General features: G+C 35.5%; 2 protein-coding genes across 5 annotated transcripts in view; one reads left to right on the forward strand and one right to left on the reverse strand.

The window, feature by feature from the left end:
• Window positions 1-22,079, reverse strand: part of TRIM23 (tripartite motif containing 23) — a 56,627-nt gene extending 34,548 nt beyond the window's left edge. The window contains exons 1-7 of the mRNA XM_053701335.1: window positions 21,926-22,079; window positions 19,185-19,347; window positions 17,610-17,731; window positions 11,449-11,727; window positions 7,716-7,898; window positions 4,096-4,311; window positions 3,203-3,337 (exon numbers count right to left, since the gene is read on the reverse strand). Coding sequence (XP_053557310.1) covers window positions 3,203-3,337; window positions 4,096-4,311; window positions 7,716-7,898; window positions 11,449-11,727; window positions 17,610-17,731; window positions 19,185-19,347; window positions 21,926-22,027 — 1,200 coding nt within the window. The 5' untranslated portion in view covers window positions 22,028-22,079. The remainder of the gene's footprint in view (window positions 1-3,202; window positions 3,338-4,095; window positions 4,312-7,715; window positions 7,899-11,448; window positions 11,728-17,609; window positions 17,732-19,184; window positions 19,348-21,925) is intronic.
• Window positions 22,080-22,702: 623 nt separating this feature from the next.
• Window positions 22,703-23,765, forward strand: part of TRAPPC13 (trafficking protein particle complex subunit 13) — a 126,505-nt gene continuing 125,442 nt past the window's right edge. For all 4 annotated transcript variants that reach the window (XM_053701336.1, XM_053701337.1, XM_053701338.1 and 1 more), the window contains exon 1: window positions 22,703-22,839. In XM_053701336.1, coding sequence (XP_053557311.1) covers window positions 22,794-22,839 — 46 coding nt within the window. In that variant the 5' untranslated portion in view covers window positions 22,703-22,793. The remainder of the gene's footprint in view (window positions 22,840-23,765) is intronic.

The raw sequence follows: 23,765 nt of genomic DNA on the forward strand, positions 1-23,765 counted from the left end.
GTAATCTGGGAATGGCAGCTAATTCCGCAGATCCCGCTGAAGATACCTGGGCAGCAATTTCTGCTTTTAAATAAACTCCACTAGGAGTTATAGAGGAACCACAGGGCACTGCATGTGATGTGATTGAGGCTTGGGATGTAGCAGGAGAAAGCTAAAGTATTATCTTAACAGCATCATCATGAGAGACATTAGGCTCAAACATTTTACCTTTATTTTGCAAGGTATTCTTGACACATGAAGAACAAAATTGCATAGGAGCTGCAATTTGTGGATCTAAACATAATAAGCATGAATTCATGAGAGCAGGCTCTTTCTCCATATCATACATGTTGTGAAACAGTAAAAAAAAACTTGTACAGATAAGCTTCAAAGATTTTAATATTGAATTAAAATAAGCCAAGGAAAAAATTTAGATTTTATTCCAAATTATTATCGATCTCTAGCTAAAATTATGTGAGAAAAGTTAAGAAAAAACATTTAATAAACATCAAATAAACTTCTAAAATACCCCTCAGGCAACCCCACACGTCAAATACTGAAGTGCCTTACCGCTACCAATTAAGACCGGATCACCCAGAAATTGAGAAAAACTAATTTTTCCTCAGAAACGTTATGAAGTAAAGCCGCAACTGCCGAGCTCAAATTACTGCTGCGACACAGAGGGGCACTACAAATAGCTTCCTGGTACACGGAGTACCAGAAATAACTTTTTTCCAAACCTGCCAGTTTAAAATGTTGCATCGTTTTATTTTAAAGCAAAGGAGCAATGAATAAGCTGCTGAAATAGAAAATTCAGCCTTACTTTCAGTATAAACTTGTATTGTTTTATCAAGTAAATATGTGTCAGAAAATAAAGCCTAATAAAACCCTTTCTTTTTAAAAGAGTTTAAATGTTTGTCTCACACATGCTACAGTGCCTGCTTTATGCCACAGTGTAACCCATACAACAGGATTATCTATATCCCAATAAAAAAGCAGTGTCTTAATTTGTTAAGTGCAAGGTTTTCCAAACTGGAAGAAAAAGCACTTACCTGCTCTGCTGTCCGGCATGTAGACAGTTACAAGGTATGAGAAGACACAGTTCTTCACAGAGACCTTTGAAAAAGAAAGAACAGATTGGCCAACTCTGGCTTTCTAAACTAGGACAAGGAATGACATGGAATACGGCTATACCCCAAAACTTGCTTGTAGATGAAATCAAAATTTTTCTTCAGACACCTAAACTTCACCTCCTCCATGAACCAAAGGCAAAGAGAATGGCTGGGGGTTGTGGGTAAGGGAGTGCTCTTTGCCTCCTCCTGCTGGCCAGGAGTGATATTCCCAACAGTAATTACTCAAGTGGTGGACTCACCATATCTTAGGAAAGAAATGTATTTCATGGTTCATAGAGATCATACAATTTCACAACTTTCCAATTTACTTCCTTTATTAATTTTGCTTCATTCTCTTCATAAAGAAACTTATTGTCGTCCCCTTTAGCACATTAACATAAATAAAACCATTCTTATTTATGCTCATAGCTTTATTGATGTTGCCATTTATTGCTTTTATATTTTTACAACACTTTTGGTTATTATAATTTATATATAAATGTATAATTGTTTATTTAACATTCTTACTATTACTTTATTAACTTTTATATTTATTGACCCCTCTATTAATATAAATTTGCACTGTGAGGTGCAGAAGTGATTTATAAATAAATAAATCTGTACACGCCTTAGCGCTAATCTTTCGAGCCATTAGACCCAAGGAGCTTTTCTCTCCTCTAAATGAAAATTTATTTATTTATAAATCACTTCTACACCTCACAGTGCAAATTTATATTTATAGAGGGTTAAATATAAAAGTTAAAGTGAAGGTAAACTTAGGTGACTGAAAGCCCATTTTTTAAAAATACTATTAAAAACAGGGGCACTTTCATTCATCAAAGTTTACCAAGCAGCCGTTTTGTAAAAAAAAAAAAACCTTTTTTTCCTTTTCACTGCTACAGCAGCTTCCCCCACCTAGAGATCCTCTCTTCACATGTCAGCAATGACTAATCCGGCTTCCTCCAATCACAGCATGGCCTCAGGCAATGACTACCCTGGGGGGAAAGCTGTGATTGGAGGAAGCAGGATTAGTCATTCCTGACGTGTGAAGAGAGGATCTCTAGGTGGGGACAGCTGCTGTAGCTGTAAAAATATATATATTTTTTTAACAAAATGGCTGCTTTGTAAACTTTGATGAATGAAAGTGCCCCTGTTTTTAATAGTATTTTTAAAAAAACGAACTTTCATTCATCAAACTTTACCTTCACTTTAATAAAGTAATAGTAAGAATGCAAAAATTAAACAATGATAAATTAAAATAACCCAAAGTGTTGTAAAAAATAAAGCAATATATAGCAACAGCAATAAAGCTGTGAGCACAAGTAAGAATGGTGGTTTTATTTATGCACAGGAGCTAAAGGGGGGCGACGATAAGTTTCTTTATTAAGAGAATGAAGCAAAATTGATAAAGGAAGTAAATTGGAAAGTTGTTGAAAATGTCTTTTTTCTTTTCTGTTTGATAACATTAACTCCTTATATGCACCAGGCACCCCCACTTCTCTTATTTGCATTGTATGAATGAGACAATTTGGGTCTAAATTGATACTGATTTAGGTATTTTTGCTTGTACTCAATGCCTCTTTTCTGTATTATTTAATAAAACTTTGAAAATTGTTAGAAAAAAAAAAATATACTACTCATTTGAAGTTCAGCCTAAGTGCTATTGCATTGGCTTGTTATGTATTTGTTGGTTATACAAATAGACTGTATTTACTGGTCCTTTAATTGGAAAGTTGTTTAAAATCACATGCGCTATCTAAATCATGATTTTGTTTTTAGTTTTTTTATGTCCCTTTAAGGTATAGATGTAATTCGATGTATACTGGAATAAAACAAAAAGGAAAATGAAATATAGCTTTCACCCACTTTTTCCTTTCTAAACCTCAATTTTCTTTCATTCAAAAAAGGGGTCCAGGGTAAATATTTTTAGATGTATTACCCATACTCAGGATCCAATTCTCCCTTGCCAAACTTTCTGGCTGCCCAAGTATGTGGGATAAACATTTCATATCATTTTGCTGCATTATCAAAATTTCAAATACTTTTTTTTTTTATTGAAATATTCTTTTAAAGAACAGTTATGGTTTGTTTTCTGGCTTACAGTATCTTACCTTTGTAAATGTAACAGGAATACTCGCATCCAGCTGTATATGATCTGCAAGTTCAGTAAACTGCTGCTGCTGTTTCTGTAGCGTCTCCAGCAGGCGTGTGATCTCTTGCTTGGCCAGCACTACTCTACAGTCATCCTACAGGGGAAAAAAATAATAATAATTTTACATTTTCTTCTTTTTGTTGTTGTAATTCCCAAACTAATATTCAACAAATGAAAGCTTATAAAAAATAAATAAATTGCAAAATAAACACAATATGAGATTCCTCTACAAGATAGGAATCCTCACCTTTCTAATTTACTCCTATTTCTTTTTCTTAGTTCTCTTGGTATCTTTATTTGAAAAAGCAGAAATGTAAGCTTACGAGATGGCCTATTTTTGGTTCAGAACCCTGGGTAGCGATTGCTTACTGGTGGCTACATTTAGCCACCAATCAGCAAGCGCTATCCAGGTGCTGAACCCAATATGGGCTGGCTCGTAAGCTTACATTCCTGCCTTTTCAAATAAAGATACCAAGAGAACAAAGAAAGTGATAATAGGAGTAAATACGAAAGTTGCATGCTCTATCTGAATCATGAAAGAACATTTGGGTTCAGTATCCCTTTAATTCAGTGTACTTGGCATTTTGTCTTCACCTGCTTTCCCACCAAACCAGTACACTAAAGATACAACTAGACATTAATAGGAAAATAATGTTGCTGCTCTCTTTCTTTCCTCTTATCTATCTTGCATTTAGTGAAGTTCTAGTTTGTGTATTAGCTAGATTAACTTTATGGTCACGTAATGAATAAGTGTTGTACTACAGACGTTTGCTGAATTCAAGGATGTTGTATACAACATGTTTTCTTCTTTTTAATGTAAGAATAAAGAGAATGAATAGGAATACAAGGTACCTGCTGCAAAGCTTTCTCACAATGGAGGCACGCCGTTGACACTTCAGATAAAAGGATAGTCATATTCTCTTGCTGCTGACGGAGCCAGATAAGTTGTTCTCTCACATGTGCATCAACTACGCTAAGGGCCATTTCTTCTTGACGACAAAGGGTTTCATGTAGATCTGAAAAGTATGCTCGTACACACGACCGTGCATTCTCTGCAGTGCCTGGGACCTATAAAAGAAATCAAAATGAGTCATGACAGACAGATTAAACAATGCAAATAAATGTTAATAATTTAGCCGATACATAAAAACATGAAACAATCATTTAACTCAGAATAATGTTATTTTTAAAGTCTTGTTAAAGAAATAAGACCCCGGCCGCTTGGAGAAATGTAATTTGTCTGTTGACAGTTCAAATATGATTAAACATCTCAGAGAATCCTCCATGTATGTGGAATTCAGCCTTTTCATTGCTTCAAAGTCACATTGATTTATTCATGTCATTTTATGCATAAAAGCGTGCATTTTTACTTACAAAACATAGCTATTCCATATAACTTGTACTTAAATTAGCAAAAATTATTTATTTTATCGTCAATATTGAACTCTTCTAACACAGATGACACACAAACAAACATATAGTAGGGTCTAAACTGGATTTATTTGATCATTTATTAAAAAGTAGTAAGATATTGTAAATTGATTGATAATTATTATGCAAGAATACATTAATACGGAGTTGCATCAATTTAGGTCTCTTTGTAAAACCTTTATTTAATACCGTCATATTTATGTGCATATCCTCTTCACACTCAACTTGAGTGCACATTTGCAAAACTGTTGTGACACTATATATTTATATTTCATGCAAAGGGTGATGCCCTAGCACACATCAGTTGTATTGGCACTGATATTAATTCTGTTAGTATGGTCCACCCAACACTTCTACTACTGCGTCTGCACATGCTCCTGTTAGGGTCTTTGAAGAAGGACATTATGTAATCACATCAAACGATCTTATTAAAGCAATCGAGTGCTAAATTTAATACATCTAAGTGGGAAGTAAAACGCACACTAACGAAATTGTATGAAACTAAATAATTTTCAGTCAAAGCAAGAATAGGAGGCCTAAGTATGGAACAGAACAGCATCTGCATCTACAATTCAAGCCCATCTAAACTAAGAACGCAATTTTCCAGTAAGCAAAGGCGCAGTCAAAAGATCACTGGCGAAATGCAGTCATCTTATGAGAGTAGCAATGTCTAAACCACTTTGTTGAAAAACCAAGTTGAAACACTTAGCGTGGCCCAAGCAGTACAGGAATGTCACAGTGGAAGACCGTGGGAAAATGTTCTGCTCAATCAGAGTTCATGTAAGGAGATGGCAGAATATGATGCTATAACCTCAATGTGTAAAACCTACAATCAAATAGAGTGCAGACAATGTTCAGGTGTGGGGATGTCGTCTATTCTGGAGTTGCAGAAGATCAACTACATTTTGACCAAACAAAAAAGCATTATGTCCAGTAGTGCTATGCCTTTCCCTTCTAGCTTAAAAAGGTGTGCGGAAGATAATTCATTTTTTAGTAGTTTAACAATCATCAAAATGTGACAGGTAAATGAAGAGCAAGGAGTGTTAATTTGTAAATCAGATTTTTTATTTAAATAGGATTGTAAAAAATAAAATGGATTTTTGAGAAGAAACCTATCTAAAGAAAGCTTTATATTTAAGATGCATTATAATCCAAAGGTTATTCATCCTGAAATAGGGGTTAGTTTTTAATTATGGCTGTAATTTTTATTTTTTTGTTTAATTCATTCCATTAAAGGGACAGTCTACACCAGAATTTTTATTCTTTTAAAAGATAGATAATCCCTTTATTACCCTTTCCCCAGTTTTGCATAACCAACACAGTTATAATAATATACTTTTAACCTCTGTGATTATCTGTAACTAAGCCTCTGCAAACTGCCCCTTTATTTCAGTTCTTTTGGCAGACTTGCAGTCTAGCCAATCAGTGCCTGCTCCCAGATAACTTCACGTGCACGAGCACAGTGTTATCTATATGAAATACGTGAACTAACACCCTCTAGTGGTGAAAAACTGCTAAATTGCATTCTGAAAAGAGGTGGCCTTCAAGGTCTAAGAAATTAGCATATGAACCTCCTAGATGAAGCTTTCAACTAAGAATACCAAGAGAACAAAGCAAAATTGGTGATAAAAGTAAATTGGAAAATTGTTTAAAATGACATGCTCTATCTGAATCATGAAAGTTTATTTTGGCCTATACTGTCGCTTTAATATATTCACAATGTTATGCTCTCCCAGAGTTTTCTGTAAGATTATTTTGGACATTTTTCTATCTAGAAGATATCAAATATTCTTGGTTTTGTAGTTCTCACAATTGTGAATTTGTGTCTTCTTCACAGTAAACATGTTCTTTATTCAGATAGAGCATACAATGTGCAGCCACCAATCAGCAGCTAGGTCGCAGCAATGCATTGCTGCTCCTGAGCCCACCTAAGTATGCTTTTAAACAAGTAGTAACAAGAGAATGAAGCAAATTAGAAAGTTGTTTAAAACTGCATGTTCTATCTGAATCAAGAAAGTTTAATTTTGACTTTACTGTCCCTTTAATCCCACTGTTCCCCTACAATTCTATGTACACTGAATCACCCCCTTACTAAGTTTCAAGAAACTCAATGAATAGATTTGAACAAGGACCTAAGTGTGAGGAGCAAGCAGTAATAATGAAAGTGAAACATATAATGGTATTGTTTTGATTTAAATGAACAATTTAATTGTTATCATTAAAAAGGTAATATTTTTTTGTTAAATAAAACTGTTTAAATTGTTATTAAGGTAATGATTATTTTCCTCCTTCCCAATAAAGTACAGCTAAAAAGTTGATAAAATATGAACGATTAAGCTAATAAACTGGGAGATAATTGTGAAATTATTGGGATGTGAACTATGTATTTCTAATGGTATATAATTAAATCAGTCATTTTCTGATATAACTGGAAAAATAATCTGAAAAGTTATTATTCTAAACATGAAACCTTCATGATTTAAATTGAGGTTTACAGACTAGTGATTTATATCAGGATTTAAATTGAGGTTTACAGACTAGTGATTTATATCAGGATTTAAATCAAATAAAACCTGCACTAAAGGAGTGCAGGAATAATGTGGATTGCAAAATTCTGCACAAGTTTGTAGAATTAATTCCATTAAAACAAATGGTGGTCATACCAAATATTGATAAATGTTTATTTTTGGAATATTTACTAACAAAGATTTGCTTTACTTTGTTAAGTGGAAATGATGTATTTGTGTTTAAGAAATACTGTATATTTAGTAAATTTGCGTTTCACAAATGCTGAAATAAAAGTAGATTGTGGATTTTTGCACCCTACTATAAATGTCTAAGGTTATACCATAGAACGGTAAAGTGACACATCCATCCATTATGTCACTGCATGCACATTTGTAGCATTTCCTGCTTTCACTAGAGCAATCACAGACAAAGTGAACCGTAACTGTATTTAGAACTTAAAACAACACAATTATATACGGAATGAATGAATGATCACCAAGCCGTGTGCATCATATATTAGACAGCTTTCTTACATGTTCAGTGTGAGCCATTCCAATGCCATCTTCTACAATTTGCTCTCCTCCTTCGATCTGTTGGACAATGCCAGTTAGCTTCCTTGAATAGTCCGATATCTCCTCAGTGAAGCTTCTTATACAGTGTGCCATGTCCAAAATGGATGCACGGATCTGGCTTGCTTCACTTTCTAGAACTGCATGCTAAAATACAAAAGAAATCACTGTACCATACAATACATAGTGCATGTGTGGGAGTCAATGGACAGTTACTAAGGGAGGGGGCAGGGTAGTCAAATAAAATGCCCCAATAATGAAAAAGCAGAGTGAAGAAAAAAGCACAAAGAAAAAAAAAAAAGGAAGGACTTTAATGATATCAATGTGGGCAAACAACTACACATATTTACAGACTTAAAAGGGCCACTAAACCCAAAATCTTTCTTTCATGATTCAGATAGAGAATAGAAATTTAAACAACATTACAATTTACTTCCATTATTTATTTTGCTTAATTTTTTAAATATCCTTAGTTGAAGAAAAAGCAATGCACATGGTGAGCCAATCACACGATGCTTCTATGTGCAGCAACCAATCAGCAGCTAGTGAGCATATCTAGATATGCTTTTCATCAAAGAATATCAAGAGAATAAAACAAATTAGATAATATAAGTAAATTTGAAAGATGTTTAAAATTGCATTCTCTTTCTAAATCATAAAATATAAAATGTGGGTGGTATGTCCCTTTAAGCCCACTTTAAAGTGATGGTAAATACGGACTTTTTTTTTTTTTTAAACACTAGGATTTAACAATGCAACAAATAAAGGGGACTTTCAGTCATGAAGTAAAGAATAGTTCTTTTATTTGCCTGTAGCATATACTGCGCTGAACGCCTCAAGCCGCCCGCAATAGAACACAATTTTTTCAATGAGGTGATGTATGCACCTCATAGCAAATAGCCCAAATAGCCGTGCGGCCCAGCTGGCATTATGCCAGATAGCTAGCATGCTATTGGCTAAGATCGCCTCACTGAAAAATAGAATTCTGCCGTGGGCGGCCTGAGGCGTTTAGCACGGCATACGCTGCAGACAAATAAAGGTGCTTTTAGCATGAAGTATTTTATACTTCATGACAAAGTCCCCTTTATTTGTTGCACTGGTAAATCTTAGCATTTCAAAAACACTAGGATTTACTATCACTTTAATAAGGAAATATTTAGAATTAGGCAATAGATTTTATATTGACCCTTTAAGTACTGAAATTATTTATTTAAAATGAACATTGTATTGTAATGTTACCTGATAACGTTTCTTAAAATGTTTATAGATAGTTAATTTAACTTTATTTTGCCATTTAATACAGCTGTTTATGCTTTGTTGCAGTATTTTCAATATTGGCTATAAAAAGCGCTATGTAAACAAAAGACAGTGGAAAAAATTAGCCTCCTCAGCTGATTTGAAAGGATATTTCTTATATCATCGTTATATACAATGAACTCTTAACAGCTAATTGCCTAAGTGCACTGTCTCTTTCACATAATTAAATGCATTCTCTAGCATAAGACACATAACCAGGGTCTACAAGATTTTTTTTTTCTGTCCACCAACTTAATGAAGACACCAGTCACTAAAGGTTTTAGGGTCAACTGCTAGATAATAGTCACTGATATTAACTCACCTGTATGCTAGCACAGATTAAAACGGTCTCTGAGCACCCATTGCAAATGAGTAAAAAAAAAAAGTTGTGAATCAAAATCAATATTAAACATATTTGCATTTATATATTGGTATGCAATTTGTCACTTAAACCTTTTCCGGTCATATGTCGGAATGTATCCGACAAAGGGTTTTACCGCTTGCAGTGCAATGTCGGATACATTCCGACATGACTTTCTCCCAAACACGACAGCCGCCCAGCCACTGTGCATGGGCACAGAAAAAGGCAGAGTCTTCAACTATCAGAGAACATTGGGGACACGCCCCCACTCACGCGCAGTCTGCCACACTGGTCCGCTGAGACACAAACAAACACACCACAAAGATGCAATCTCCCCACAAGTATGCACCCATGTGATCCCCCACACACACAGCACCCCCCCCCACCACCACCCCACACAGACACACACAACATCCCACAGCGATGCAAACTCACCCCACACCCACAGCATCCATAGCGAAGCTATACATGTATAGGGTGCTGTGTGTGCGGAGTACAAGGGAAGCTTAGCTCACTTTATAATGTTATCAGTTCTATCGGATGCAATGTGTATAAGAGGAGATCACATGGCTATAGGTGAAGTGTGTTTAAGGGGAGATCACATGACTATGGGTGAAGTGTGTATAAGGGGAGATCACATGACTATGGGTGAAGTGTGTTTAAGGGGAGATCACATGACTATGGCTGCGGTGTGTAAAAGGGGAGATCACATGACTATGGGTGAAGTGTGTATAAGGGGAGATCACATGACTATGGGTGAAGTGTGTTTAAGGGGAGATCACATCACTATGGCTGCGGTGTGTAAAAGGGGAGATCACATGACTATGGGTGAAGTGTGTTTAAGGGGAGATCACATCACTATGGCTGCGGTGTGTAAAAGGGGAGATCACATGACTATGGGTGAAGTGTGTATAAGGGGAGATCACATGACTATGGGTGAAGTGTGTATAAGGGGAGATCACATGACTATGGCTGAAGTGTGTATAAGGGGAGATCACATGACTATGGCTGCGGTGTGTATAAGGGGAGATCACATGACTATGGGTGAAGTGTGTATAAGGGGAGATCACATGACTATGGGTGAAGTGTGTTTAAGGGGAGATCACATCACTATGGCTGCGGTGTGTATAAGGAGATCACATGACTATGGGTGAAGTGTGTTTAAGGGGAGATCACATCACTATGGCTGTGGTGTGTATAAGGGGAGACCACATGACTATGGGTGAAGTGTGTATAAGGGGAGATCACATGACTATGGTTGAAGTGTGTTTAAGGGGAGATCACATCACTATGGCTTCGGTTTGTATAAGGGGAGATCACATGACTATGGGTGAAGTGTGTATAAGGGGAGATCACATGACTATGGGTGAAGTGTGTATAAGGGGAGATCACATCACTATGGCTGCGGTGTGTATAAGGAGATCACATAATTATGGGTACAGTGTGTGTAAGAGAAGATAACATCACAAGGAGACCACATCTTCACGTGTGCAGCATGCAACATGGAAGACTACCGCGTGGAGCCTCCACCAACAAGAGTGCGCACACCCCACCAGACCAACACAACAAGCTGCATTAATTAAATAAGACCTGCTGGCGCACTATGTACAAATTAATAGGACAGGAAACCCAAAAAATGTTCTTTCATGATTCAGACAGAGCATACAATTTTCTAATTTAATTCTATTATCAAATTGTAATCATTCTCTTTGTATCCTTTGTTGAAAAAGCATAAAAGCTCAGGAGCATGCATGTGTCTTTAGCACTATATGGCAGCAGTTTTGCAAGAATGTTATCCACTAGCAAGAACACTAGATGGCAGCACTGTTTCCTGCCATGTAGTTCTCCAGACACCTACCTAGGTATATCTTCAAAAAATAATACCATCAGAACAAAGGACATTAGATAATAGAAGTAATTTGCAAACTTTTTAATAAATTGTATGCCGTCTGTATCACAAAATACATTTTTGGGTGTCATATTCCTTTAAGAATGGCTGCAGATGATGCCTACCATAGCACTTCACCTTGTTATACATACTTTGTGTCCTTGGTGTTTCCCATACTCCTTGCAGACACAGCACATCAGTGGGCTTGTATGACATCCATCTTCTAAGCAGACAAACTCTATAGCGTGGACTTGGTGTTGGGAGCACAGTGTTTTCTCATAAGGTTTGTCAGCTAAAGGGACACGTCGGTGTTTGGCCAAAGTCTTTGTTGAATGGGTGTGAATGGAGCAGTCAGCACAGAGATGGGTCGCACACACTGTGCAGTAAACGGAGGCTACGTGGGCTTCATCTTCATCACAGCGCACAATGCTCTACAAAACAAAAACAGTCGTTAAGTACAACTCAGAGGCGCAACTAGAAACCACAGGGCCCAGGTACAAGAATCTAAGAAGGCCCCCCCCTCCCAAAAAAGTGAATTTGATACATAACTTTTTTTTTTTTTTTTTTTTTTTTAACATTTAACACAGAAAAAAAAATGTGAATCAGATTACGTCTGCAAAAGGAGGTACCATGTGCACACAGTCTGTGAGATGGTCTGACCCCCTATTACTGTATATAGTGACACTGTTTAACCCACCAATACTGTATATAATGAGTCAGTGACACAGTCTGTAATCTGCCTGTGAGATGGCTGGCCTGACCCTACCCTCCCCAGTACTTTATAAAGTGACCACAGTAGTCAGTGACATAGTCCAGCCCCCCCGTACTGTATAGTGACACTGTTTACCCCCCTCCCCCCATGCTGTAGTAACAAGGTCTGTAATTTGCTGGTTCCACAAACATAAACACACAGTCACATACATACATGCATAAATACACACACACAAACACCAATGGGTAAAACAGAAAGACTAACCCCTGTAGTCAGAGACACTAGTGAAGCATCAGGTCACACTCACGATATCAGTGCAGGCAGTGGCAGGTCAACTTTTTTATTTAAAAAAAAAAAAAATTAAGCTGTGCCCTCACCCTTGGGGGCCCAGTCGCAATTGCGACCTCTGCACCCCCTGTAGTTTCGCCCCTGGTACAACTCTCTTAAAGCTATATAACAGTATATTTATATAATTTTTTTTTATTTTTTTTTTATTTTTTTTATAATTACAAGCTCAATATTTATATAATTTTAAGGAACTATATACATTTATTTTGGAAAATGCTGAAATAATTAAGGCAGAGCCTGAAATGGACAATTAATGATTTTTTCCAACATTACATAGCATGCAAGCTCACAAGTCCAGCTGCCCTGTAAAATCACATTCATGTAAGTTATCTACAACATTTGGCAAAACACAGCAGGGCCTGCCACACACACTCATCTGGTATATTGCTGCCACTTATAAATATGGATATATAAATGTTTTGTAAATTATACCTAAATTTATACCTAAGTTTATAGTGCTGTGGAATATGTTGGTGCTCTACAAATAAGCAGAAATTATTTTGCTGCAACCATCATTTACACCCCAATAGCATTTACCTGCAACCATCTGTTGGTACTGTTTAGAGACATTTAAGCTAATATATAGCTACTGTACCAAGGGTGTCCAAACTATTATTATTTATTTAATTAATTTTTATTTGAGGTTCGGTTCAAGGCATACAAACAGTATACAAACATTAAGAGATACAGGTATACATATATGGCTATCAATCTATAAACCTTCTAATGTATAAAAATGTAAACAGGTCCAGAGGGTAATCTCAAAGAAAGGAGACCACTCAAATAATAAAGAGCTAAAACAAATGGGATGCACCCAACATTTTTACATCTGTACAGGGTAATATGGATTATAATTAAAACAAAAAACACACACCTTATTATATATGCTTACTACAATAAAAAGTATTCATTACCTAAAATGACATTAACAGATTAAATGTTCCGAACACTTTGATATCCAAGTAAGGTGCTAAAATGACAAGAATAAGTGAAACGCTCCAAACCTTCTGACTTCTGAGAAGACTAGAAACTCCTAACATGTACGCTTATATCAAAGCTAAGTGTAAATTTCACACCTGTCTCAATAGCACAACCATTATTTATGAACCCAGAAGAACAAATAGTCATGTAAACCTCGTGTGAGGGAACAACATAATATATGCTACGTATATGGGCCTTGGCCTTAGATGTACTCTATATTGAATTCTCATGTGAACTGTGAAGTTGATGGGGATGCTCTATGAGCTCTATAAGAAAAAGCCTTGCAAAAAATAGCTAGAGTGAAATAAAGAGATCTATAAAAAAAGGACCAAAATAACCACACGAATAATAAAACTAAAAAGTTTGCCAATCCAGAGAAATAAAGAGTAAGATAAATGCTATGAGCTTATGTTATAAACTTCCCCAATTATGCTACTTACATGTAAAATGTTACTCAAGCGTGAGATATACATGCTAAACAGTGTATTTGTGCTATGATATATATATATATATACATACATACACAGTGGATATAAAAAGTCTACACACCCCTGTTAAAATGTCAGGTTTCTGTGATGTAAATAAATGAGACAAAGATAAATCATTTCAGAAACTTTTTCCACCTTTAATGTAACCTATAAACTGTACAACTCAACTGAAAAACAAACTGAAATCTTTTAGGTAAAGGCATATAAAAATAAAAAAATAAAATAATATGGTTGCATAAGTGTGAACACCCTTTTATAACTGGGGATGTAGCAGTGTTCAGAATTAAAGTGTCAGTAAACATTAAAAATAATGTTAAATAATTCTGCACATAGTGCAGAATTATATAACATTATATTAGCGCAATCTTTATAAAACAAAATTTCCCCTTTGAATTTTAAAAAATACCTGCCGTTTTACAGACCCACTCTCTGTGATCTGCTGAGCGGGTCTGTTTTTTTCAAACAGCGCATCGGGCCAGCTGTATAGTCACAGCCCGGCCCGACCGCGCCATAGCACTAAGTGCAGCTCGCTCCTGCTCTGTCAGACAGCAGGAGCGAGCTGCACTTAGTGCTATGGCGCGGTCGGGCCGGGCTGTGACTATACAGCTGGCCCGATGCGCTGTTTGAAAAAAACAGACCCACTCAGCAGATCACAGAGAGCGGGTCTGTAAAACAGCAGGTATTTTTTAAAATTCAAAGGGGAAATTTTGTTTTATAAAGATTGCGCTAATATAATGTTATATAATTCTGCACTATGTGCAGAATTATATAATATTATTTTTAAGGTTTACTGTCCCTTTAAGCAATCACATTCAAAATCATGTTAAATAGGAGTCGGTACACACCTGTCATCATTTAAAGTGCCTCTGATTAACCCCAAACAAAGTTCAGCTGTTCTAGTAGGTCTTTCCTGACATTCTGTTAGTCTCATCCTACAGCAAAAGCCATGGTCCGCAGAGAGCTTCTAGAGCATCAGAGGGATCTCATTGTTAAAAAGGTATCAGTCAGGAGAAGGGTACAAAAGAATTTCCAAGGCATTAGATATACCATGGAACACAGTGAAGAAAATATGGTGCAACAGTGACATTACCAAGAACTGGATGTCCCTCCAAAATTGATGAAAAGACGAGAAGAAAACTGGGAGGCTGCCAAGAGGCCTACAGCAACATTAAAGGAGCTGCAGGAATATCTGGCAAGTACTGGCTGTGTGGTACATGTGACAACAATCGCCCGTATTCTTCATATGTCTGGGCTATGGGGTAGAGTGGCAAGACGGAAGCCTTTTCTTACAAAAAAAAAAAAACATCCAAGCCCGGCTAAATTTTGCAAAAACACATCTGAAGTTTCCCAAAAGCATGTTGCAAAAGGTGTTCTGGTCTGATGAAACCAAAGTTGAACTTTTTGGCCATAATTCCAAAAGATATATGTTTGGCACAAAAACAACACTGCATAAAAAAAAACACCATACCCACAGTGAAGCATGGTGGTGTCAGCATCATGCTTTGGGGTACCTTAGCCAAGGTAGAGTGAATAATGAACAGTTCCAAATACCAGACAATATTGGCACAAAACCTTCAGGCTTCTGTTAGAAAGCTGAACATGAAGAAGAACTTCCTCTTTCAGCATGACAACGACCCAAAGCATACATCCAAATCAACAAAGGAATGGCTTCACCAGAAGAAGATTAAAGTTTTGGGATGGCCCAGCCAGAGCCCAGACCTGAAATCTGTGGGGTGATCTGAAGAGGGCTGTGCACAGGAAATGCCCTCGCAATCTGACAGATTTAGAGTGTTTTTGCAAAGAAGAGTGGGCAAATCTTGCCAAGTCAAGATGTGCCATGCTTAAAAACTCATACCCAAAAAGACTGAGTGCTGTAATAAAAGCAAAAGGTGCTTCAATAAAGTATTAGTGTAAGGGCGTTCACACATATGCAACCATATTATTTTAGTTTATTTTTTATTTCCCTTTACCTAAAAGATTTCAGTTTGTTTTTCAGTTGAGTTGTACAGTTTATAGGTCACATTCAAGGTGGAAAAAGTTCTGAAATGATTTATCTTTGTCTAATTTTTTTTACATCACAGAAACTTTAACAGGGGTGTGTAGACTTTTTATATCCACTGTGAATATATATTATATATATATTATATATATATTATATATATATATATATATATATATATATATATATATATATATATATATATATATATATATATATATATATATATATATATATCATCTATATAAGGAGAGCAGAGATTGCCTTGCTGAAGAGAAGAGTGCTTTCCAAATAGGATGAAGCGCCCAAGTTTGGACAACAATTCTAAATCCTCCATCAGGGCTGAATTGGGATTAAGAAATAGTCCTGGGTATTTTAAAAATGAGCAGCCCAACTCACTCCTTTTGTTTTTTTAATCTTACCACAAAACTGACAAGTATAATATAATAGCTTGATCCACAAAAACATTTAAAATGTGCAACTCCCTTCTGTCACGCATTTTGTAAATTGGTTGTGATTAAATAGTAAAAAAGCGAAATGTATTTAAAAATGGAAGCTATTATAAATTCACAATTAAATCTAGAATAACTGCTTATTGCTCATCAGCCTATGTAGCCAAAGTTGCTCAAAATAACAACTGAGCTGTGATATCCCACATAATTATAAATAAAATAATATATGTAAAACTGACCTTGCAATGCAGAGAAGAGAGTAGCCCACTAGATATGAATAAACACAGTGAAGGTACAACACAAAAACTAAAAATATTTGCAATTTGAAAGTAGCTTTACATTATAGCTACATATGGGTTTATTTTACCCCTAGTACATCAAGAATAATATTAAAGGACAGCATGTTTTAATGAGGAATACATTTGACAACCAAGGTTTAAAATGGAAGGGTTAAAAGATAATGAAATGGAAAAAAATGTTAGAATAGTGAAGTCTTGACTTAGGTAATACATCATTTAAAGGGCCATAATACCCAAATGTTTAAACACTTGAAAGTGATGCAGCATAGCTGTAAAAAGCTGACTAGAAAATATCTCCTGAACATCTCTATGTAAAAAAGAAAGATATTTTACCTCAAAAGTTCCTCAGTAGCCACCTCCCATTGTAAAGGATTTCTAAGCAGCATTTAGTGTATCTGTCCTGGGACATCTGAAGGGATGAGCATTGTGCACTCTCATATTATTTCACCAATCAGGTAAAGGAAGTTTACAATGAAATCTCATGAGAGTTAAGTCAAATCTCATGAGATCACAGTAAAAGTTCATGACCTCAGCACTGCTGATGCTGATTGGCTGCTGTTCATTTCTTCATTTTTTTTTATTTTTTTACCTGGAGCTGGATAGCAGATGAGTATAACTTTTTACACAGAACTTACTCTGCTGAGCTGAGGAGATTGTGAGGTAAAATATCTTCCTTTTTTACATAGAGATGCTCAGGTGATATTTTCCTGTCAAGTGATTTAGCATATGAGTATTATGTCCCTTTAACTGATTTTGCCAATGTAATTTACCCTGCAATAGTTTACAGATCTATCTGGCTAATTCTGACCATATGTAGTTACATTAGGCTCCATATCTATACTGCATAAGCCTTAACATTTCTGAAACTGTTCCTAGGAGCAGAAAGCAAGGGGACAAAGCTGTGGAACTACATGGGGTAGAATTTGCCTATTCAGGATCATCCCACAAATAGTGGAATGACTGGAAAGTAGGATGTCTGGGATAGGTAACTGTTCATATCACATTTTTCTATGATAATAACAAAGCAAAAGTACCTCTCCAGATGCTCCAACTGCTTCTTCTGTGGTTCCCCACTGACCACTGGCTCCATTCTGTAGCCGCTCAAGTAGTTCCAATAAAGCAAAGTTTTTCTTTAAGCCCCACACACCAGAATCCCCTGTAAAAAAGAAAGTTTAAATATATTTACAATGTCGTAAACAAACAAAAAAGATAAAATTCTATTACAGAAAGCAGTGCAAATCAAATTATTAAACAAAATGCTTTTTAGATACCCTATGCTACTTACAGTTTGATTTAACAAGAAACAAAAGAGATGTAACATGGACAGTTTGATCAATTAACCCAATAATTACTATAACAATCTTAAATGGACATTGAATACAAATCTCTTTCTTTTGTGATTCCGATAGAGCATGCAATTTTAAGCAACTTTCTAATTTACTCCTATTATCACATTTTCTTTGTTCTCTTGCTATCTTTAGTTGAAAAAGAAGGCATCTAAGGTTTTTTTGGTATCCACCAATCAGCAAGGAGAACCCAGGTTGTTCACCACAAATGGGCCGGCATCTAAACTTACATTCTTGCATTTCAAATAAAGATACCAAGAGAGTAAAGAAAATTTGATAACAGGAGTAAATTAGAAAGTTGCTTAAAATTTCATGCTCTATCTGAATCACGAAAGAAAAAAATTTGGGTTCAGTGTCCCTTTAAGTCACCACTTTATAAAGGTTCTATATAGCGTATCACTATAGACTAAGACCGATTCAATTTCTATACACACCCATAAAATGTAGTAATATTAAAGCACATACTGCATTTCTCATTGTGTTATTTAAATTTAGGGGAGTCGATTTCTCGCTCTTCCTTCCTCCTGTTTGTCTGAAAATCCAAAAATTCACAAAATATTCTTAACAATGAAAGGACGTTCACAACTTTAGTTCCACTGCACATAAATTTATAAAGATATGTCTAATACACTCATTTTATATAACTGCTAAATGGAAACATAACTAGGAAAGGGAAATTGCTATCAATAAAACACAGAGCATCAGTGATTAAAAATGCAGGATTTAACCCTTTGACAGGGTTAAATTTGTCTACATCGGAACAACGTTCGATGTAAACAAATTGAAATCCTGCGATCGTGCATGCGATCGCGAGATTTCAATGATGGGATCGAGTCAGGGGGGCTGTCCCTGTGATGCTAGGCACGCCCTCCAGACCGCGATCACATCATGGAAGCACCGTTGGCTTTAGGACAGCCAATGGTTATGACTTTCTATTTCGTCCCAAAGTCAATAAAGCCCAGTGTAATTATGATGGAAAAGAACGGCATAACGGTGTTAAAAGGATAAACTGGCAGCTAAAAAGAACATGTACTCAGATTAAAAAGAAAACAAATATTTGATACACTAAAAACTGAAAACATACCGAATCAGTGATGCTACAAAAACTAAACCATTAAGGGATATTTTAGGAAATCCAACAAGAAAATGTTCCTGGCTCTAATAAGACAAAATGATGACATAAAACAGGTTGTTTGAGGCTGATACCTGGACTGCTGTTAACATATTTCAAGCCAGACAAAACAGCATTGATATTGTTTTTACCTAATTCAGTAACTTGGCGGTCAAATGGACATCGGATTGCTCTGCCATGAAGGGGAAGGCGAGTCAGACAATCATGGCAGACAGTGTGTCCACACAAAAGTAAACGAGGTACTTTATCTCCTTGTAATGAAAATACGTCTTCACAAACTCCACACTCCAGGACCTACAGATTTTACAAACAACACAGAAGTAGCATTGTTCTAATTATCATATTGATTTTACAGAAGCATAACCCGTGGTTTGTCAAGAAGTCATCATGCAAATGTGTAGAATTTGTTAAAGAAGTCAGTGCTCTACAGTTTATGTAGGATAAACCTCACAACGCATAAAAGTAGGATTATAGAACATTAAAGTAATATTTCTAACTTTGGCATGAATAATAAGATACCTTTACAGTTACACATTTTTTGAATGTGGCAATGTAGTATCTAATTTTAGTCAGATGCTGTTAAAACAAATTAATGTAATATGGAGTATGAATGAAACAGAGAATTAAAGGGACATTAAACACTAAATACATGCTAGATAGAATGATGCATTCAAAGAAAAGATTAGTCCATGACTAACATGTAGATGTATTTTTTAAAGTTTCATTAGTTGTTTAAAAAGTGACAAAATAAGTGTAAAGTTTTAGTGTGTTTGAAAACACGGGGAGCTGCCATGTTGTAACTTGTGTTACCTTCTCTGCTGTGGCCAATTAGAGACAGTTATAAATAGGTCACTAGAGTGTGCAGCCAAAGGTTGTGCTGCATTTAACAGTGTTCTGCACTTCCATTTCTAACAGGAACTGAAAAGCTCACAATTTCAGAATGGAATTACAGGCAAAGAGGACAAAATAAATAATGAAAGTATATTGCAGAGTTGTTTTATTATATACAATTTATCATTTTATATTACCATCTCAAAGTGTTTAATGTCCCTTTAATATGGCAAGAAACATGTTGGGTTTTAAGGTAAGATTCAGAACAGTCTATGGATATAATTTTAAAACTAATATTAAGTTAAAGATGTTTAAATTATTAAAACTACCGGGACTGCATGATGATGCACAATTGATACCCAGAGAGTAATTATTCACTAACTAATAAGGAAATATATCTCAAATATATTAGTGAATAGGCAAACACCTTCACAAGCATGAAGAAAATATAAATCATTTTCTGAAACAGAAGATACCCAACAAGAGAGGAAGCACCTATGACCTCAAACACAAGCAAGAAGTCCCTATAAGTATTGTATCTACTTCTAAGATAAAGTGAACCGATAGGTTTTAATAGTGAACCACTAACCTAAAAAGGACCACGAGCCCCCTGTTTGAAAAGCATTTTTTTTTTCTTTCAAATAAATAAAAATCCAACAAAATATGAGCTCATCATAGTAATGAACTACAATATCATTTTGTATATTCCACAATTTGCCATAATAGATGCAAGTTGTATATAAGAAACAACAAAGCAGTAAAAGAAAAAATCCAATAACAAAGGTGGGTCTGAATCTGATACTTAGCTGTTGACATATAAAAAAAAATGCTAACTGTTACTAATATGCAATATTTTGTGCAAAAAGTAAATAAATTGCAAGTAACAGCAAATAGAAAAGGGAAATTAAATCCTATTTTTTACTTTCATGATTTGGAAAGAGCATGCAATTTTTAACAACTTTCAAATGTACTTATATTATCTAATTTGCTTCATTATCTTGATATCCTTCATTGAAAAGCATTTCTAAATTTGCTCAGTGGCTGCTGATTGGTGGCAGCATATAGATGCCTTGTGTTATTGGCTCACGCAAGTGCATTGCTATTTCTTCCACAAAGGATACCTAATGAATGAAGCAAATTAGATAGTAGAAGTAAAATGGAATGTTGTTTAAAATTGTATTCTATATCTGAATCATGAAAGAAAACTTTTGGGTTTCATCTCCCTTTAACCCTCCTAAAAAGTGATTAAAAAAAAAAAAAACAAGCCCTGCAAATCTAGAACTGCCTTTTATCGTGTCTCACTTTTTCCAGTGATACGGTGTAAAGAGAGAACGTTTTCTCTAATTAAAGGGACAGTAAAGTCAAAATTAAACTTCTATGATTCAGATAAAGCATGCAATTTTTAACAACTTTGCAATTTACTTCTGTTATACAATTTGCTTCATTATCATGGTATATTTTATTAAAGAGTAAAACTAGGTAGGATCATAAGAGCTCAGGAGTGTGCACGTGACTTTAGTACTCTATGGCTGCAGTGTTTTGCAACATTGCATAACAAAGCAAAAAAAAAAAATGTTGCAAACACTGCTGCCATAGAGTACTAAAGACACGTGCACACTCCTGAGCCTACTTAGTTTTACTCTTCAATAAAAGATACCAAAAGAATGAAGCACATTTGATGACAGAAGTAAATTGGATTTTTTTTTTAAAATTGCATGCTCTATCTGAATCCTGAAAGTTTAATTTTGACATTGCTGTCCCTTTAAGTAATAATTTTCTGGTTCTATTCTGCCATTTTATACTAACATCACACTATTATTTCCTCAGTGCACATAGAGCTATACAGGTTAGATTAATAATTAGAGCTGTTAATCATGCATTGCATATTAAAATGTAACATTCTAGCTGCCACATTTATATGTATAATCAACTTGAACTCTTTGGGAAGTTATCAAGGCCCATGCATATCAGAGGACCATGAGATGTAGTTATCTGATTCCAAGAAAATGCTTCAGACATCAACAATAGCAACCAGTCTCACCTTTACGGTGCCCCCGTGCCCTGTCCTGCTGTGCCTCCCAGGGCCCTCCATTCTGCCTGCTGCGCAGTGCCTGTTTACAGCACCAGCTGCAGCGGCAGCCATATTCACAGGTCGACCATAACAGCACAAATAAGGGTGACCCAGGACAGAAAGGTGGCCAATATTTGTGTAAACAGTTCTGCTATGAAATACATAGAGACTGACTGTTAAACTATGTTTTAGACGTCATACTACAAACTAATATTTTTTTCATACTAATGGATTTAAAATTTATGGTGTGTATATACATAAAAGATACCCCTATGTTCATTTGTGGTATGATCCGAAGAAGTCGGCCAATAACGCCAAAGCTTAAACTCTATTAAAAGCCAAAGTGGCAGATACGTAGTATATGTCATGTAGCAATCTGCGCCATTTGTATTACTGGCAATGTTGTTTCTTTTTCCGTTATTTAAAGCTACGTTTTCTTTCATTTTGATTAGTTGTAGATTATAAAAATTATAATTTAAACATTTTCTTCGCTTATTTCACAGTATGATAAAAAATATTTGTTGTTGGCACACCGTTTTTCTTATTAATAGATGTTGAAATATCACTGATGGTCACTTTTATAGATTAAATTGCATTCTATTAAGTAGTTACATTAATAATTCTACGAAATATACATTCTGTTTCCATATTGTTTTATAGTTACTTTTTCCCATGAGTCTATCCAAACATGTCACATGATCTAGGCTCTACCTTTACTATAGTCGGTTTCAGTTCTGAACATGCGCATTCGCTTTGCAGAAGTTTGATCTTATCCGTGACCCGTAGAAGGATTTCTGATTAGAGCAGAAGCAGATAGATCTGTTGTGGGCCAGAAATTATGGACGTGAATCAGCCCAAACAAGAACACTTGCTGGCTCTGAAAGGTACTGGAGTAAATCTCTGTTCAGGAGAAGCAGGACATTTTTTTTTAACCTCATGTGATGTAAATATTGGTGGCACTTCCTGTTGGTAATAACTCCCTGTTCAAATTATAGAAGCAGTGCTGTGACATTTAAATAGGCAGTATTGCTTTTTTACCACCTGTCAAGTTATTAGGCAACAAATTCTGCTTCTCATTTACCCTCCACCCCCATACATATGACTGTGTATTGTATTTAGTCATAGTAAGTGTTTATGTGTCTGCAAGCTGAATGTTACAGAAAGTGTTATATTTATAAATAATTTCATTGTTTATCAAAGCATTTTAGATCTTTATTACACTCCCTTCCCTTTTTGTTCTTTCCTTTACAATTCCTGATGGTTTGCATGCATTCTTATTGTATGTATTCTAAACAACTTCCCTTAGGAGATTTCAAATAATTCATGTTTCTAGAGCATCTTATTATACTAAATAGTATTCTCACAATTATCTTCAATGTGTCTGCTATCCTGATTCCTTTCTGAGCGTCTTAAAGGGGCATAAAGGTGCAAACAGAAAATGGTGTAATATGATACTGTATTTTATTATTGCACTATTGCTGCAAAATGGTTTAAATACATAGTTGAAGCTGTGGAAATGTACATATGTTTTTCAACATCAAGAGAACAAAGTAAATTTGTTAATAGAAGGGACTCTTACAGCTTCATAAAATTACGAGCTCTATCTGAATCATGAACGTTTAATTTTTACTTTCATAAACCTTTACCTGTCCTCCCTCTATTATTCCCACTAGCACTATATCTTAGATATCTATAATAATGTTAAAACTAGACGTGCATTTGGCTATTTTGGACAATCCGAATGCTGAAGATAATGGCTGCAAGCGGCATTCGGTAAATTTTCGGTGCCGGATTTATTATTGTGAAGGTG

The sequence above is a fragment of the Bombina bombina genome, chromosome 2 (genome assembly GCF_027579735.1).
Source record: "Bombina bombina isolate aBomBom1 chromosome 2, aBomBom1.pri, whole genome shotgun sequence".
NCBI lineage: Eukaryota > Metazoa > Chordata > Amphibia > Anura > Bombinatoridae > Bombina > Bombina bombina.